Consider the following 19,582-nt stretch of genomic DNA (forward strand, 5'->3'; position numbering starts at 1 on the left):
CATGCACACTGTTGTAGAATATTTTGCTCCTGTGCTCACTGTTCTAGAGTACTTTCCCAGCGCACTGTTCTAGAATGTCCCCCCGTTTCATGCTGTTCTAGATTATTTCATCATGCACACTGTTGTAGAATATTTTCCTCCTAGGCCCACTGTTCTAGAATGCTTCTCTTAAGCATTGTTCTATGTTTACCTCATGTACACTGTTCTAGAGTACTTTCCCAGTGCACTGTTCTAGAATGTCCCCCCATTTCATGCTGTTCTAGATTATTTCATCATGCACACTGTTGTAGAATATTTTCCTCCTAGGCCCACTGTTCTAGAGTACTTTCCCAATGCACTGTTCTAGAATGTCCCCCCCTTTCATGCTGTTCTAGATTATTTCATCATGCACACTGTTGTAGAATATTTTGCTCCTGTGCTCACTGTTCTAGAGTACTTTCCCAGCGCACTGTTCTAGAATGTCCCCCCCTTTCATGCTGTTCTAGATTATTTCATCATGCACACTGTTGTAGAATATTTTGCTCCTGTGCTCACTGTTCTAGAGTACTTTCCCAGTGCACTGTTCTAGAATGTCCCCCCATTTCATGCTGTTCTAGATTATTTCATCATGCACACTGTTGTAGAATATTTTTCTCCTAGGCCCACTGTTCTAGAATGCTTCTCTTAAGCATTGTTCTACGTTTACCTCATGTACACTGTTCTAGAATAGTTTCCCAACGCACTGTTCTAGAATGTCCCCCCCTTTCATGCTGTTCTAGATTATTTCATCATGCACACTGATGTAGAATAGTTTCCTCCTAGGCCCACTGTTCTAGAATGCTTCTCTTAAGCATTGTTCTACGTTTACCTCATGTACACTGTTCTAGAGTACTTTCCCAATGCACTGTTCTAGAATGTCTCCCCCTTTCATGCTGTTCTAGATTATTTCATCATGCACACTGTTGTAGAATATTTTCCTCCTAGGCCCACTGTTCTAGAGTACTTTCCCAATGCACTGTTCTAGAATGCCCCCCCCTTTCATGCTGTTCTAGATTATTTCATCATGCACACTGTTGTAGAATATTTTGCTCCTGTGCTCACTGTTCTAGAGTACTTTCCCAGCGCACTGTTCTAGAATGTCCCCCCGTTTCATGCTGTTCTAGATTATTTCATCATGCACACTGATGTAGAATAGTTTCCTCCTAGGCCCACTGTTCTAGAATGCTTCTCTTAAGCATTGTTCTATGTTTACCTCATGTACACTGTTCTAGAGTACTTTCCCAGTGCACTGTTCTAGAATGTCCCCCCATTTCATGCTGTTCTAGATTATTTCATCATGCACACTGTTGTAGAATATTTTCCTCCTAGGCCCACTGTTCTAGAGTACTTTCCCAATGCACTGTTCTAGAATGTCCCCCCCTTTCATGCTGTTCTAGATTATTTCATCATGCACACTGTTGTAGAATATTTTGCTCCTGTGCTCACTGTTCTAGAGTACTTTCCCAGCGCACTGTTCTAGAATGTCCCCCCGTTTCATGCTGTTCTAGATTATTTCATCATGCACACTGTTGTAGAATATTTTCCTCCTAGGCCCACTGTTCTAGAATGCTTCTCTTAAGCATTGTTCTATGTTTACCTCATGTACACTGTTCTAGAGTACTTTCCCAGTGCACTGTTCTAGAATGTCCCCCCATTTCATGCTGTTCTAGATTATTTCATCATGCACACTGTTGTAGAATATTTTCCTCCTAGGCCCACTGTTCTAGAGTACTTTCCCAATGCACTGTTCTAGAATGTCCCCCCCTTTCATGCTGTTCTAGATTATTTCATCATGCACACTGTTGTAGAATATTTTGCTCCTGTGCTCACTGTTCTAGAGTACTTTCCCAGCGCACTGTTCTAGAATGTCCCCCCGTTTCATGCTGTTCTAGATTATTTCATCATGCACACTGTTGTAGAATATTTTGCTCCTGTGCTCACTGTTCTAGAGTACTTTCCCAGTGCACTGTTCTAGAATGTCCCCCCATTTCATGCTGTTCTAGATTATTTCATCATGCACACTGTTGTAGAATATTTTTCTCCTAGGCCCACTGTTCTAGAATGCTTCTCTTAAGCATTGTTCTACGTTTACCTCATGTACACTGTTCTAGAATAGTTTCCCAACGCACTGTTCTAGAATGTCCCCCCCTTTCATGCTGTTCTAGATTATTTCATCATGCACACTGATGTAGAATAGTTTCCTCCTAGGCCCACTGTTCTAGAATGCTTCTCTTAAGCATTGTTCTACGTTTACCTCATGTACACTGTTCTAGAGTACTTTCCCAATGCACTGTTCTAGAATGTCTCCCCCTTTCATGCTGTTCTAGATTATTTCATCATGCACACTGTTGTAGAATATTTTCCTCCTAGGCCCACTGTTCTAGAGTACTTTCCCAATGCACTGTTCTAGAATGTCCCCCCCTTTCATGCTGTTCTAGATTATTTCATCATGCACACTGTTGTAGAATATTTTGCTCCTGTGCTCACTGTTCTAGAGTACTTTCCCAGCGCACTGTTCTAGAATGTCCCCCCGTTTCATGCTGTTCTAGATTATTTCATCATGCACACTGATGTAGAATAGTTTCCTCCTAGGCCCACTGTTCTAGAATGCTTCTCTTAAGCATTGTTCTATGTTTACCTCATGTACACTGTTCTAGAGTACTTTCCCAGTGCACTGTTCTAGAATGTCCCCCCATTTCATGCTGTTCTAGATTATTTCATCATGCACACTGTTGTAGAATATTTTCCTCCTAGGCCCACTGTTCTAGAGTACTTTCCCAATGCACTGTTCTAGAATGTCCCCCCCTTTCATGCTGTTCTAGATTATTTCATCATGCACACTGTTGTAGAATATTTTGCTCCTGTGCTCACTGTTCTAGAGTACTTTCCCAGCGCACTGTTCTAGAATGTCCCCCCGTTTCATGCTGTTCTAGATTATTTCATCATGCACACTGTTGTAGAATATTTTCCTCCTAGGCCCACTGTTCTAGAATGCTTCTCTTAAGCATTGTTCTATGTTTACCTCATGTACACTGTTCTAGAGTACTTTCCCAGTGCACTGTTCTAGAATGTCCCCCCATTTCATGCTGTTCTAGATTATTTCATCATGCACACTGTTGTAGAATATTTTTCTCCTAGGCCCACTGTTCTAGAATGCTTCTCTTAAGCATTGTTCTACGTTTACCTCATGTACACTGTTCTAGAGTACTTTCCCAATGCACTGTTCTAGAATGTCTCCCCCTTTCATGCTGTTCTAGATTATTTCATCATGCACACTGTTGTAGAATATTTTCCTCCTAGGCCCACTGTTCTAGAGTACTTTCCCAATGCACTGTTCTAGAATGTCTCCCCCTTTCATGCTGTTCTAGATTATTTCATCATGCACACTGTTGTAGAATATTTTCCTCCTAGGCCCACTGTTCTAGAATGCTTCTCTTAAGCATTGTTTTATGTTTACCTCATGTACACTGTTCTAGAGTACTTTCCCAGTGCACTGTTCTAGAATGTCCCCCCATTTCATGCTGTTCTAGATTATTTCATCATGCACACTGTTGTAGAATATTTTTCTCCTAGGCCCACTGTTCTAGAATGCTTCTCTTAAGCATTGTTCTACGTTTACCTCGTACACTGTTCTAGAGTACTTTCCCAATGCACTGTTCTAGAATGTCTCCCCCTTTCATGCTGTTCTAGATTATTTCATCATGCACACTGTTGTAGAATATTTTCCTCCTAGGCCCACTGTTCTAGAGTACTTTCCCAATGCACTGTTCTAGAATGTCTCCCCCTTTCATGCTGTTCTAGATTATTTCATCATGCACACTGTTGTAGAATATTTTCCTCCTAGGCCCACTGTTCTAGAATGCTTCTCTTAAGCATTGTTCTACGTTTACCTCATGTACACTGTTCTAGAATAGTTTCCCAACGCACTGTTCTAGAGTGTCTCCCCCTTTCACACTGTTCTAGAAGGATACACCTGTTGTTGTAGAGGGTTCTCCCGTTCACACAGTTGTAGACTGTTTCCCCGAGCACAGCTTTCTAGAACTCGTACTGTTCTACAATGTTCTCCCTCATTCACACGAAGTTCACAGTGGTTCATTCGTCTTTGTTCTGGTATGAAGTACAAAGTAAGCTGCCAGAATTAGGATGTTGGGTGATGTTGGGTCAGTTCGCTCTTGGCTTAATTACGGTCACTCCATCTTTCATTGTGTATCTTTCAAATAAAGTTCTTGGTTTTCCGTTTCAGATTATAAACCCTTTTCAATGCACCTGTCAAATCAGAGTAAACGCAGCGGAGGAGTTTCCTTACAACTTTCTTTTTGTCCTGTAAGGTAGATTTTTGTTTTTCTTGCACAGCTCAACCAATGAACTTCTAACCTTACTGTTTTACAGTAAAGTTGTGACCAAAGAAAGTCTCTCTCACACTTTTCTTGAAGGCTCCAGTGACCAGCAAGTCTTGTTAAAGGCTTTTAAAGCGGAATTCTACCGATTTTTTTCCATCATTTTCTGCATCATTTAATCGTTAATACGTAAACAAAGTTAGTCAAAGTGGTTTGAAGTTAAATGCTCCACTCTAGAGGAACATATCAAACTAAAATTGTTCACAGTAGTGGTGATGGGAACCAGCCGTCTGAAGACTTTACTTCCTCTAAAAGCTCCCTCACAGAAAGTTGTTGCATGAAATGAATTATGAATTCACTGCCTGACGCCTGATATGTTGTTTGACCAATGTTCTGAGATCAGGTTTTGGCCTTTTTCAAAACACGTTCATGGTGGAGGGATACATGCAGGGTGTTATTAGGCCAAATAGTCCACAAAAAAACCTTACCACTATTATCATTGACATTATATATGGTCCCTGTCCAATGAAAACCTTGCATCTCCATGTTTGTTGATTTTTTTTTTTGTTTTTTTTGTTTTGTTTTTGTTTTCTGTACCATTTCAACACAAAAGCTGTCTTTTACATTGTGTAAAAATGTAATGGTGAATGGGCCAATAGAAATGCTCTAAAATCACTTGGAACAAATTCTCTACATTGACTCACACTGAAACATTCTCCTGTAAAGTTAATATTTTGGAGATGGTTGTTTTTCTTTGGACAGTGACAATATAAAAGCTCAGAAGGCACCTGTAGGTTCACTGGTGCTTTTGGATGCTGAATAAAGTGGCTGTATTTGTGTTGTGGACACCTGGTTCCCATCACCACCGCTGTAAAGACATCCAAGTGTGTAAGCTTCTCTACAACAAACCATTTCACACCAAACCATCTGAATGACTGTTTACACCTCATTGATTGAATTATGCAGAAATTTTGGCAGATTTTCCTTTTTAAGGTGCGATTTACAGCTTTTGTCCTGAAACAAAACCGCAGAAGAATGTAAATAATGATAGTAAGGTATTCACACAATTGTCTGGCTTTACCTTAAATCACTTTGGTTAATAATAGGGATGCACTGATGCCCATTTTCCCCCGGATACTGAAGCATGATCCTCAAGTTTCAGCCAATACTGATTTCCAATGCTGACCCTGACTCTAACCAGACTGCTGTTAGATGCCTGTAAATTCTGTTATTTGTGCTGTTTACTTTATGTGTCACAAATAAAACTAACTAAACTAATGTTTTCGGTTTTTGGCATAATTTGAAAATGCCTCTTGCCCTTTGCATTGTGTGTACATTTGATGATGAATAGACACACAGAAATGGCCCAAAATGACTTGGAAAAACATCTGGTTCCATTGACTTACATTGAAAGTAGACTGTGTTTTTACCTTCTTCTGTAAAGTTACTGTTTTGGAGATGCAAGGTTTTATTCAGACAGCAGGGATTTACTAGTTAAATAGTTTCAGGGCATATCGCTTCTTGGCATGAAGCATTTTTACTGTTCCCTGTCTCAAGCATGAAATGATCCCAGTGCTGAAGCTGCTTGCTCCATCTACTGGCGCTCATGCAAGGTTCACTCCGTCGTGCTTTAGATATACTTCAGAAATTGCTTCATGGTCTCAGTGGTCTGTATTGCTGATACTGTTCAAGTGCCATTATCTGTCACTGGCTGTGTTTACATAGAAAATTTTGCCAATCTGATTGATAATAGATTAAGACTGAGGTGTTTATGCTCATTCTAGTCGATACTCTGATGGAAAACCTCTGTTTACCAGCTCACTGCAAGTAATCCGATCCAAAATGACGTGCGTGTGTGGAGAACCAGAGTGAACGTTGCCATGACAGCGAGCATCACGTAAGGTCCAGTCAGCGTGAGCTGAGATTCCAGTTGGCGCTTTTGTTTTTAGTTACTTTTAAACGATGTCCGGCTCAGAAAAACGAACCTCACATGTCCTTATTAAAGAAGGCCGAGAGACCGACGTCGTGTTCCGAGACACACAAGCTGGACGTCCGTCCCACCGCCGTCTTTTAAAGATCAGAGCATAAACTTCGTCTCCTCTGCAGACCTGTGATGCGACGCACATGCAGAACGGACCTAAACATTCCGATAGGGAATGTAATCGGATACAGGCGTTTACATGGATATTACTCTTCTATTTAACGGATTATTTACAGGATTACCCACCTCGTTCAGTCGGATAGAAATTGTATTCCGAATGGCCTCAATTGGACTGGTCTATTCTGATTGAAGTGTTTAACGTGGACTTATTCTCTTCCGATTGAGCTGTTAGTCCGATTTATTAAACATTATTAGGCTGCATGGCTACTGAAACTAGTTATTTGTGGGGCTGCATTAAAATGTAATGCTTCTTTGTCAAAGTACTTTATTAAACCCTTTCTAAAAGTGGAGTGACCGTCCCAGGTAAGACGGGAAGAATAAGAGGACGTCAGTAGTGAAGAGGGAGTTTGTCCTGTTTGGACTGAAAATCGTTATGTTTAAGCAGTTATTGAGCTGATCAGATACGGAGGGTGTAGGAATGCTTTTGGTGGTGTCAGTTCAGGCCAGAACTTTTCACATTCCTTTACAGCCAGTGAAATTACTGCTGTGCGGAAGTGTGTGTGTGTGTGTGTGTGTGTGTGTGTGTGTGTGTGTGTGTGTGGCGTCTTTGACTTTAATTGAGCCGTAGAGGAATGTGTGGGTGGTCAGCTCTGTTAAATAGCAACTCCACTGTTTTTCATGCCTCTTCGTTAGAAGTTAAGAAGTGCTGGGTTTCTTTAATGATATCTCTGCATCTTTAGACGATAAGACGATGGAGATGGATAAGAATAACTACATTTAGACTCGTTTGTTTGTTCATATAGCAAATAAGTTATTATAGAACACGTTGAGTTATAACAGATTGTAGTTGAAGTGTATAGGGTGTTCAGTTTGATGTCATCATAGTAAATTTTCATGTGAATCAATTAAATTATACAGAGAAATGTAACTATATTATGGCTCCTTTGATTGTTTATGAGTGTAGACAAGTTTATTGAACACTCTGCTTTGGTTACCTCTCCAGGCATTCATCCTAGTCCTGGACTACACAGCATTCTGAAAGGAAATGAAAAGGAACTAGACTTACTCATGGTCTCGGAAACCAAGCCTATATACAGTGTATACAGTATAGAGGCGCAACATTATGACCATCTACTCGTTTGTAGCTCTACAGTTACAGAATGTGGTCCATCTGTTTCTCTGATACTCTGTTACCCTGTTCTTCAGTGGTCAGGACCCCCATGGACCCTCACAGAGCAGGTACTGTTTGGGTGGTGGGTCATTCTCAGTGCTGCAGTAACACTGACGTGGTGGTGGTGTGTTAGTGTGTTGTGCTGGTCTGAGTGGATCAGACACAGCAGTGCTGCTGGAGTTTTTAAACATCTCAGTGTCACCACTGGACTGAGAACAGTCCACCAACCAAAAATATCCAGCCATCAGTGTCCTGTGGCCAACATCCTTCAACTGCCATGCAAAACAAACTTACTGTTTCCTCAGTGCCACTATTATTATTGTTGTTGTTGTTGTTGTTGTTGTTGTTGTTATTATTATTATTATTATTATTATTATTATTATTATTATTATTATTATTATTATTATTGTTATTATTATTATTATTATTATTGCTAAACCTATTAGTCCAGTCTAACTCCCCTTCCCCCTTGTCTGGATCCAAATACTATATATATATATATATAATATAATAACAGGACTCTCCCTCGGATACCTGCAGAGGCCTCTGTTTAACTTTTGAAAAATGTTTGTTGCCTTGATTTGTTGCCTTCGTCATTCCTAACATCTTTCCAGAGATTCATTCAGAAAGGTTGTGATTATCTGCCTATATCCATTAAAATCCATACTACTAGTTGGTGAACATGTATAACCTATGACATTCTGTGAGCTACCGTGTTTCCTATCACTGTATAAAATGAGCTCAATGCTGCCTTTACTGTTGGATGCACTGCAACAGTTTTGAGTGAGCATTCAGACATTCCCAACGCAATTCACCTCGCTGTGGAAACACTTATTATTGATCTGTTTAGTTAGAGTAATAAAAGGCCAGTGAAGTGAGAAATGCCTTCTTATTTGTGTGCATGCTTGGAGAGAATCTAGGCAGAATCAGAAAAACTGTTTCAGAGTTCAACTTTTATTTGTCACGGTACACCCAGCAGTGAAATGCTTGGATAACTGCCTGCTCACATGAAGCAATACGGTAATAAGAAACAGCAGTCAAATAGAAGAACAATATTGTAGAACATATATGGATATATATGGCTCAGTATGTGCAAGTGGAGCTTTCTGTGAGAGACGTTGTTTCCCATCACTGTATAAAGAAAGCTCCATGCTGCCTTTATTGTTGGATGTTGGACCTCATATCACCATTTTTGTCAGTTTTTGACATTTGAAAATACCGGTCACCCTTTGCATTGTGTGTAAATTTAATGATGAAAGGACTAAAGGAAATGACCCAAAAGGACTCGGAAAGACGTCTGGTTCCATTGACTTGCATTAAAAGTAAAGTAAGGTTTTTTTTTTTTTTTTTTTTTTTTTTTTTTTTTTTTGTTTGTTTGTTTGGTTTTTTTCCCTCTGTAAAGTTACCATTTTTGGAGATATGAGGTCTGACAACGGCGATATATCCCTCTATGAAATATACACTATAAAGGCAATGAAGATTGTATACATGGCATTGTTGGAAGTAAAGTGCCAGGTTCAAAATGTGCAAAGTGAAAGAGCAACATAATGCAGTGCACCTGAGCAGGAGGTAGTGTAAATAAATTAAGAGTGGTTGATGTTTAGTGCGGAGTCCTGTGTGTGAGGGGTGTGTATGGGTGTGATATGGTCCTGTTGCTTTGATCACATTCTTTTTATATGGCAGAATAAAATGATGGCAGCATTGAGAAATAAGTATTAAAGGCCATAAATTGTCCATTCAAGTTTCATATGTTGATTTGTACAAATGTTGTTGATCCCCTCAAATGAACAGAACGTGTGTTTTATGATCTCCACATATCACTATATGCTTACAATTTACTGCTGAAAGCCAAAAATCTCCGCCGCTCTTTGTGTTATTCTCTAAAAGTGATGTTTCCAGAGCAGATCACTGAAGAGACGCCGTCTGTTTATAGTTTAGAGCCCAGATTTGGGGAAAAACGGGTCGACTTTCAGTAGAAAAACAAAGTTCAGCTTCTTTTATTATAAGGGTTTAAAATGACGTCACCGTCTATTAGACTGGAGAGAAGAGCTACAGCCTCACACGACGCCCAGCTTCTGAATGGAGCTTATGGAGTAGGAACGTTATGAAGAACATGACCGAGTGCGGTTTGGATCCAAGGAGTTTAAAAGGCTACTTAACATTGAAAGTTAGACTTTCAGAGGTGGAAACAAGTCGCAAGTAACAAGCAAGTTTCAAGTCTTCACACTCAAGTTTTGAGTCAAGTCCCAAGTCCAGATAGTCGACTCGCGATTCAAGTGCCGAGTCAGTACAGGCGAGTCTCAAGTCAAGACGCAAGTCGGTAGTCCTAAACTTCGAGTCCTAAACAACTCAGTCTGGATTCTTCAGCTAATTTAAGGCCATAACACTGAATACTGGTAACAGTACTGTAGCGTTTTAATGACAGCACTTTGGCAGCATATGGCTGTTTATTACTCGCATGACTCGAGTCCACACCTCTGCAGATTTTGAAGTGCAGTGTTTTCAAAGAGGCTTGTTTATTGACTATCATAGTGATAGGAGGATAAATACTCTCAACAAGTGATGCTGTTCTATTAAACTAAAAAAGGGCTATAGATGCCTGGATAACGTAGACTAAAAAGCCTGAGAAGGGTCATCACTGGAATTTACATCATAAAGCATTCCTATAATCTGTTTTAAAGCATTCTGGGGTCGGTGTGAAGGGTCTTTGTTGAGTAGATAAAGTCTGCTAGGCAGCAGGTGAGTGTAAATCATTATGTGAATGTATGAAGCTGTGCTGTAGAAGCTTTTAGTGCTGGTTTGATTCTCACATGCCTTTCCCCTTCTTGTTTACCCAGCATGCCCATTGTGGCCAGCCTGCTTGAAACGTGTGTGGATGAGGTCATCCGGGTTCCTGTTCCCATCGCAACAGCAGGCCTGGCAGAGGAGTCGTGCCTCGGTGCTGCTCACTCTACACCGAGCGTGGTTAATGAGGAGGGTCTGTCACTCACAGGTGAGTCCAGTATGCACACTGACATGCTTCATCACACAATAGGAGTATATTATAAACATAAAGATAAAAATACTGCAGGGACCGCGACAAAAGTATTCGTTCATCTGCCTTCACACGCATATGACCTTGACTGACATCCCATTCTTAATCCATAGTGTTTAATATGATGTTGACCCACCCTTTGCAGCTAGAACAGCTTCAGCTCCTCTGGGAAGGCTTTCCACAAGGTTTAGGGGCAAAACTAATTTGCAAAGTAACAATATTGATGCGCAGACATTAATAGAAAACAAAAAATACTAATTGTGGCATGTGCTAATGTTTAGGAGCCTTTCCAATTGTAAAATCTCAGAAATTAAATGACTTATTCGGGCTGGATAGACAGATCAGATCAGTCTTTGATCTGCTTGACCAGTCCTAAACAAGCCGGTAGTCCTTGTGTTACTGTGAATCATCCATGGGCTCTTCTAAGCAGCTGGCTGAGGGTCTGAAATTGTACCTCATGTGCCTAAAAGAGGGGGAGACTGTAAAAAGATATCAGATTGCTTCCTGTTCACTGTGTGCTCCATCTGAAATACCATTTAGAAGTATCAGTTAAGGGCAACAGTGCAAGTCAAGGCTAGATCTGGAAGACCAAGAAAATGTTCATATAGAACTGCTTGTATGCTGTCCAGAAAGGCAAAGCAAAACCCCCATATGACAGCAAAGGATCTGCAGGTAGCTTTAACTGACATTGGAGTGGTGGTGCATTGTTGTGCTGTGCAGCTGTACTTGCACAAACATGATCTGCCTGGGCGAGTCATCAGGAGGAGACCTTACCTGCGACCTCATCACAAAAGTCAACGTCTGAAGTACGCAGAATGTCTAGATAAGTCAGTGCCGTTTCGCAAACACGTGCGTTTGGCTAATAGAGTAAAAATCTCTCTTTTTGGCCACAGCCGCCAAAGATATGTTTGAAGCAGCATATGATGAAAAGAACACCATGCCAACTGTTAAACATAAGGGGGATCTATAATGCTGTAGGGTTTTGTGGCAGCCAGTTGCACAGGAGACACTGCGTGGGTAGAAGAACGGGTTCCACTAAATGTCAGCAAGTGTGACCCAGTCAGCTAAGAAACTGAAGGGAAATGTCCATTTTCATAGACTTGTATCAGATCCAGACAGTTTGAGATGAACAGCTAAAAGTTGAACCTGTGGTCTGCTCACTTATTACCACTCACGATGGTCATTTAAAACCGTGGTCCTCAAATATGTTGCCCATCTGAGCGTCTCTGAGGACCCCTGCTTTACAGTCTCAGGGTCTCAGTTCATCCAGCATGACTGAATGTAATGACATCACTGTTGGTCGATGGTTAATTTTGATTGTGTAACTTTGCTTTTAGAAGCTGCAGCTCGGCTGAAGCAGCTGGAGATCGAGAGCACGTCGGTGTCTGCTGCCCGCTCCAACGTCAACCTCAATATGAACAACCAGGTCAGTTCAGCCAACAGGAACTGTGCCTCAGACACACATACATACTCATTCATTAACATTTCAGATAACTGAGACAACTTATATTTTAATTTGGCGTTAATTTATTTTAAATGGTCTACATCCTACATCATTACTAAAGGCTCCTTTTAGCATTTTTCCCTCTAGTTAGTCATGTCAAAAAGTACACTTTAGAACATGGAACATGTCTTAAAAGACATATTAACATTAGCTTTTGTCTCTGTAAACTGAGCGTTGCTGTGTTTTTCGTTTTGTTATATATTCGCTGTGGTCCTACATTGTCCTTTTAAATGTGTTCTCCTTGTTCAGCACTTTGGGTTAAAATGTGCTTAATAAATGAATACTTACTAAATAAATACATATATACACAAGAAAGGGGGGGATTAATTCGTTTTTCCGTGATTTGGTCCCTTTGGGGGGGCCGTCATTCCGGTCACCGGTTCAAGCCCCAGAGCCGACAGCACATGACTGAGGTGTCCTTGAGTAAGACACCTAACCCCCAATTGCCCCCCGGGCGCTGTGGATAGGGCTGCCTACCGCTCCGGGCAAGTGTGCTCACTGCCCCTTATGTGGTGTTACACTTCACAGATGGGTTAAATGCGGAGGTGAAATTTCCCCGCTGTGGGACTAATAAGGGTCTTTTAATCTTAATCTTACTGCAGGGGCTCCCTGCCCGAGTATACCTATCTGTGTCTGATTCGCACTGCTGGTTTCCTCATGTGTAGCATCAGACTTCAGGAATACCCAGTTCAGCCTCAGCTTTCCATGACAGGGGAGATACCCAAGGACGCCATATGAGCTGTATGAGTGAAAGTGACAGTTATGTATATTTCAGCTCGGGCTCAGTTAGCTTCAGTAACATGCTTGAGCTGAGAGCTGCTCTTCCACCACACAAAAGTGGCCAGTTAAACGATTATATGATATGAATATATTCAGTATCTTTACTGAACTAAACCATTTTTAATCAATTTAACCTGGTTAATTGATTTATCCACAATTTTTGATGTATATTATGCTCAGTCATATTATTGATGACTGATATTTGAGATGACTGAGATGACTGGCATTGATAACCTTTATTATTAACTGTGTTTAACTCAGTTCATAACGCAACGCAAGCGTCCGCTGCATTCTGACCGCTACAGCAAAGGGCACTATAGCGACAGCCAAGACTGACCAACCTGTCTTAAACCACCAGTATGCTTTCTCCCAGTTACCCGTCCCAGCAGATGAGCAGTAAAGCACCTAACATTGTTCTACTACTCACATGTTTAGTAGTTGTGGAAGTTGGAATGACTGTAGCTGTCATGCTTATTTGTCCTCTATCGCCCCCTTGAGTCCTGAGTAATTGTAACCACTGCGATAACGTAAGAACTGGTGAGTTTGGACAGAAGGGCCGTGCTTTTGCAGTTTCTTGGCTAAACGGTGTCATTTGCTGTCACGTACTTACGTTTCCGGCCTTAGTTTGTTGTTTGCTGCTGATTTTGCTGTGTTGTCAGCTTGTAGACCAGTTAAAGAAAATTCCCTCAAGCAAAGTTCCAGAAAATCATAATGTCTAACGTCATGATTCAGTGCCATAAACTGTAAACTGAAGTAGGTGTGTCCACATCTTGTACAGTCAACAACTCATTGTCAGATCAAGTCAAGTGCAATGCAGTCATACTTCAACAACGTTTGTCAGTTTTCTCTTTTTAGAATGTTAAATAACCTCCCTCTGACTCACTTTCTTCTCTGACTGCCGTTTCTCGCCTCGCCCCTCACCTGTGTGCGTCACTCACTGTTTACGATGTATGCGATTGGTCTCCCGGGCTGCTAAACTGGTACCGTAAAGGCTAGAAGAACTACACCGATCAAAATTGAAAAACCCCATCGAAATTAAATAATTCTCCATAGTTTATCGATTAAAGGTCCAGGTCCGCATGGGACAGCGCCTGGATCCAGACTCGGACCACAGCCTACCTGTTGGTGACCTCTGTTGTAGACCGGTACTGAGTACAATGACGATAATAACTTTGTGTGTTTTGTGTGTGTGTGTTTACTTCTATGTCTTTATTTAGGATGATGTGTTGAAGCTTACAGACAAGTCTCTGAGCAGTGTGAGCAGCAGTCCTGCCCTGAGCCAGCTGACCGCGCCAGATGAGCTCAAGAGCAACATCCTGAAAGCCCAGGCAGAGGCTGTACTCAGGGTATTAACACACGTGTTTTGCTGATGCACCAGTTTTTTTTAGGCTGAATCCGAAATACAGGAAGACTGAAACTGATAAACGGAGAAAAACAGTTTACTTTAACGAAAAATGAGCACAGTGTGCAGGCAAGTTATAGTAGTTATATATAGTGTTATTTATTATATATTTAGTTATATTCATGGTGTCTTTGTGCTCCTTCCTGATTCAGGCAGTTTTCACATATCTAACCTATAATGTAGATGTTCTTGTGGGAAAAGTTACGCCGATATTTCCTCTGTTCTGCAGCTCAGGCTGTGAGTCTGTGCTGACCGCTAAAAGGAATATAGAGTAGTTTCTAAAATAATGTATTTTGACAGCGTATTTAATTATATAGTCCTCTGTTTCATCATTATTAAAATGATTTGTAATATCTTACATTCTTATACTCTGCAGTCGGTTTGTTTGTTTATTTATTTATTTATTTATTTATGGGGGGTTGACATTTTCAGCCTTTTTGACCATTTTGGCCTAAAATTTCCAGTGGCTGAAATTCCTGTGCATTGTTCTTTATATTACATTACTTCAGTAACACTGATTCTAAATGTTTTTTCTTACGTCTGTGTGTTATGAGCTTACCTAAGCATGTAGACTCAAAAGTTCACACTACAGAGACTTTTTAGTGCCGTTTCTGTTCATTTGCCGTTTATATGTTTATATATTGCTGTATATTTGAGTTCAAAATATTATAAAAATCAACATGAAATATAACTTTTGCACAGGCCGTATTTTATGCTTAATTTTTTTGGTAAAACTTTATTTGAAGGCTACCTACATAAGGGCTTCATAACACATTCATAAGCACTGAATACTGTGAAGCACTACTTGAACATTTATTAAGTGCTTATGTCGGTTCTCGCAACTTGACATAAGATGTTTTATGAAATAAATGACATGGTACTGACATGATATGAATAAACCTTCAACATATTTACAGCACTAAACATTTAAAACACTATACATAATCGCATCAATCATCTTATCAATGCCATGGAGGGAAGAGGGGGTGGTTTCCAGGCATATTTCACCTGATATTAATACAATGTCGTCTTAAGAATGTTGACATATATAGTTATGTATAGTGTTTTAAATGTTTAGTGCTGTAAATATGTTGAAGGTTTATTCATATCATGTCAGTACAATGTCATTTATTTCATAAAACATCTTATGTCAGGTTGCGAGAACCGACATAAGCACTTAATAAATGTTCAAGTAGTGCTTCATAAACACATTATTCAGCGCTTATGAATGCGTCATGAAGCCCTTATGTAGGTAGCCTTCAAATAAAGTGTTACCATTTTTTCCAGCATATTACACTCAGCAAATAAACAGTAATTGTGCATAATATGTGCAGACGTTCTCTGTAGAGGACGCATTCTTTTACTTTCATTCAGAAAATCAACAACACGTCATTTTGCCCAAAATTTTGTATATGACCGTATCTGAGCACACGTTTCAAGTCAATATGACTAATTTTATTACGTCATTAATCACATTTACGTCTAGTCTGTTGGTCATGTGGGACCGCTGGTTATTAACACCAGTAGAAAATCCAAACTTGATTATCAATAAAAGTATTAAATTACAAACGGGAGCTGTTTAAATGTTCAACTATAGCAATACATCATCACTTCGGACCAATCAGAGCAAGTTCTACGTCATTTGTCTTTATCCTTTTAATAATAAATGTGGCTGTTTGGTATTAACTATGCAAATAACATGACCTTACTGACCTTATTGCTGGATTGTCTGTGCTCAGGGTGTGAAAGAGGAGACCGGAGTGGCTGGGGAGAAGAACTGTAACCTGCAGGAATCGGCAGCCAGGTGAGAAGAAGGGAAGCTCTGGGGAAGCCTGGAAGACGAGGGGTTCTTTTGCAGTTTACTTGCTACATCAAAAAGAGAGAAATATGGTTTTCCATGATATGGACCCTTTAATGTAGACATAATCAGCAGAATTTTGCCAGAAATCACTGTAGTCTGGTGCAGAGGCCCTTTCACCCCCGTTTTGAGTTCACAGAGGGAAAAAAAGTCCGTTTTTGAGAGACGTATTCCGAGTAAAGCAACATTTGAATGCGTTAAAATTTCTTTTCTGAAATAATACCACACTATAATATCAATATGTATTGTGGACATTTCATAGCGTATTGTTCACCCCCAACCCCCCCCCCCCCCACCCACTCACCATGTAGTCCATACACTGAAAATAAGCCGCAAAAATAAGTCCTCATGGTTGTGACATCATCAGAGTTGTTGGAGATGAAGTTTTCACTGCTCTGGTGTTTTTTGTCAACAAGCTTATTGTTGTTGCCATCACACTTAAAACTCACTAAAACATCCAAAACTACCTTTTGTTGTGTAGTTTAAAGTACGTAAATCTGCATTATTGAAGTTATTACCGTGTATGAAATAACAAAATTGAATTAATGTGAAAAGCCAATACGAACATTTCAATGTCAGTGTTTAAAACAAGTGTAAAGGGATAAAAAGAGGATAGAAATGGCCATCAAAACATAAAATGTGACCACCAGTAAAACCTCCCAAACATTAAAGAACACAAGTAAAATGTAAAAGTGAAGGTGACTGTATATTATATAGTTAACACTCCCTTTCAGGCTGAAGGGTCGTGGTGGGAGGATGGGCAGCACCTCCTCTCTGACGGTGAGCGGCCGTACGGAGCCCTGGGAGGCGCTAAAGCAGCCCTGCCTGCAGCCGTCCAGCAGGTCAGCCCGAAACACACCACACCCTAAAGACACCTCCACCGACCCCTCGCACAGGAGGGGCAGGGGGCAGCGCTTTGTTGTTTTGCGTGTGGATTAAGATGCAGCATTGATCTGGAGTGTGCGTCTATAATCCTAAGGGGGGGCGGAGGCGGAGGCGGCAGAATGCAGGCTGAATCTGGGACACGTTCAGATTTAAAGGGGCCACCCGGTCCTCCCTCTACTGGAGAACGGGACTGTGGGATGCTTTGTGTTGGCCACATGAGAGTTAATTCGGGAATTCTTACCGGGTTTTCTTTCTTTCAGGTTCTTATCAGGTAGTGTTATTCATGCTCCACCCACAAAGTGCTTTCATTTGTGGCAACTGTTGCTCAGTGGAGCAAACTTTACAGAACGTGGGCAGAAATCTCATTCAGTGTAGTCCATGGAACCACCGGTGGTTCCAGAACCCACGTGGTCGTGTTCTCAATAACGTTCATATTCCATAAGCTCCATTCAGAAGCTGGGCGTCGTGTGAGGCTGTAGCTCTTCTCTCCAGTCTAATAGACGGTGATGTCATTTTAAACCCTTATAATAAAAGAAGCTGAACTTTGTTTTTCTACTGAAAGTCGACCCGTTTTTCCCCAAATCTGGGCTCTAAACTATAAACAGACGGCGTCTCTTCAGTGATCTGCTCTGGAAACATCACTTTTAGAAAATAACACAAAGAGCGTCGGAGATTTTTGGCTTTCAGCAGTAAATAAGTATAAAGTAAAATGTGTAGATCAAAAAACACACGTTCTGTTAATTTGAGGGGAAATTTTACAGAAAAAAATAAATAAATAAACAATTTGTATTCATTTCATGCAGTCACTGAATAATTTGCCTTACAGTTTGGTCACAAATTCAGATGGACAAACCCAAATATATGCTGGAGAATTAGAAGTTAATGAGAAATTTTTGTCAAAATATCGTCTCTTTTGCGACCAAAGCTCACATCTCCACTTGGGGCATTTTGGCTTTTTTTTGCGTAATGTGAAAACCACAGTTGCTCTTTATGTTGTGGTCAGATTTTATGATGAACAGACTAATAGAAATCTTCTTTAATTACTTTGGAGGAAAAAAAATGTTCCATTAACTTCTTTTCAAAGTGATATTTTTCCTTCTCCTGGAAAGTCCAACAGCAACATTATGTATATTTTGTTAGGTTTGGTTAGAGTTGCTACAGAATATTTTTCAAATTAAAAATGCTGTGCAACCAAGCTAGAGTGTGGTGTTGTAGCTAATTGAAGCAAGGCAGATTGAAAATGTGCCAACAGTAGTTAAAGGGGATATCCAGTCTCTGACAACATACAAAAAACATACGAAATTTTGCCAAAAAACTGAATGCTGAGTGCTACAGTTTCTCGCCAGTGGATTTTTTTTCTTTTATAATAAAAGCTTTTCCAGCCTAGCAACAGTTGCTACAAAAGAAGGCATTTGTGGGCAGAGCATGGATAGGTCACCATGCTTACTGAATTCTTACTGTCCGACATAAAGATCAGGAGCTTTACAAGTTGCCATATACAGTACAGTGCAAAAGTTAGTTAGTTAGTTAGTTAGTTAGTTAGTTAGTTAGTTAGTAAGTTTGTTTGTTTGTTTGTTTGTTTGTTTGTTTGTTTGTTTTTCAGCATCAGGAAAAAAGCAGAAAACATATTTAACAGAGAATTACGCACAAGCCTCAACAACTCAATATAATGTCAGTACTTGGCTCTTACCTTAATTACAGCTTCCATTCTTTTCAGGAGACTCCCTTTCAGTTTCTCAGACACACCTGCAAAGTTCAGTCTTAGACGTTGGTTGGATTTTCTGCTTCTCCCAATCCAAATAATCCCAAACATGTTCAGTGATGTTGAGGTCTGGTGGTCAGTCCAATGTTCAGCTCCTTTGTTTGATGTGTCCGTCTCCTTTTCTCAGTGAGGTTCTTGTTGATCTGCTACACGTCCTTTCAGACCCACAGCACTGAGTGGTCTTCTCACAGTGGAAGGCTGGACAGAAACCCCTGTGGATGTTTTCAGATCTGAAGCAGCTTGATCTTCTCCTCTCTCTCAGAGATGAAAGCTTTAAGTGCTGTTTGTCTGATGGGGGCAGTTTTGGTGTCTACCAGGTCTTCCAGGTGGTTGTTAGGAGCCCCGTTTTCTCTTTAGCCTCAGTTTTTGAGCTCCAGTTTTAAACTCATTTAAGCGGATCGTCTTCTATCTAATCTCCTCAGAAAAGTCGCTTGAAAATGAATAACTTGTACTTCATGGCTGTTTTGAATGAAAAAGCCAGTGTAGCCCTAACCTACAGAACAGTAAATACACAGCAGTGGACAGCTGGACTCAAAGCACAGCACCACACAGGTAGGATTTGACCGTATAAAACAAAGGACCCACTTTATAGCAGAAACAGCAGAACAATGTTCATGTTTAACCCCTTAAATGCCGACGGGCCCAAAGTTTCATTACACACCTCTATAACTTAAGAATAACCCAACCAGTTTGAGTTAAACGTAACACCTATGCCAGTTAATACCATTCC

General features: G+C 40.5%; 1 protein-coding gene across 4 annotated transcripts in view; it reads left to right on the plus strand.

The window, feature by feature from the left end:
• Nucleotides 1–19,582, plus strand: part of epb41l5 (erythrocyte membrane protein band 4.1 like 5) — an 82,284-nt gene that overhangs the window by 54,803 nt on the left and 7,899 nt on the right. For 3 of the 4 annotated variants that reach the window (XM_037539121.1, XM_037539122.1, XM_037539123.1), the window contains exons 17-21: nucleotides 10,465–10,619; nucleotides 11,999–12,087; nucleotides 14,163–14,291; nucleotides 16,087–16,151; nucleotides 16,940–17,047. In XM_037539121.1, coding sequence (XP_037395018.1) covers nucleotides 10,465–10,619; nucleotides 11,999–12,087; nucleotides 14,163–14,291; nucleotides 16,087–16,151; nucleotides 16,940–17,047 — 546 coding nt within the window. The remainder of the gene's footprint in view (nucleotides 1–10,464; nucleotides 10,620–11,998; nucleotides 12,088–14,162; nucleotides 14,292–16,086; nucleotides 16,152–16,939; nucleotides 17,048–19,582) is intronic. The other variant, XM_017703017.2, reaches the window with a different exon arrangement.

The sequence above is a fragment of the Pygocentrus nattereri genome, chromosome 6 (assembly GCF_015220715.1).
Source record: "Pygocentrus nattereri isolate fPygNat1 chromosome 6, fPygNat1.pri, whole genome shotgun sequence".
NCBI classification, from domain to species: Eukaryota; Metazoa; Chordata; class Actinopteri; order Characiformes; family Serrasalmidae; genus Pygocentrus; species Pygocentrus nattereri.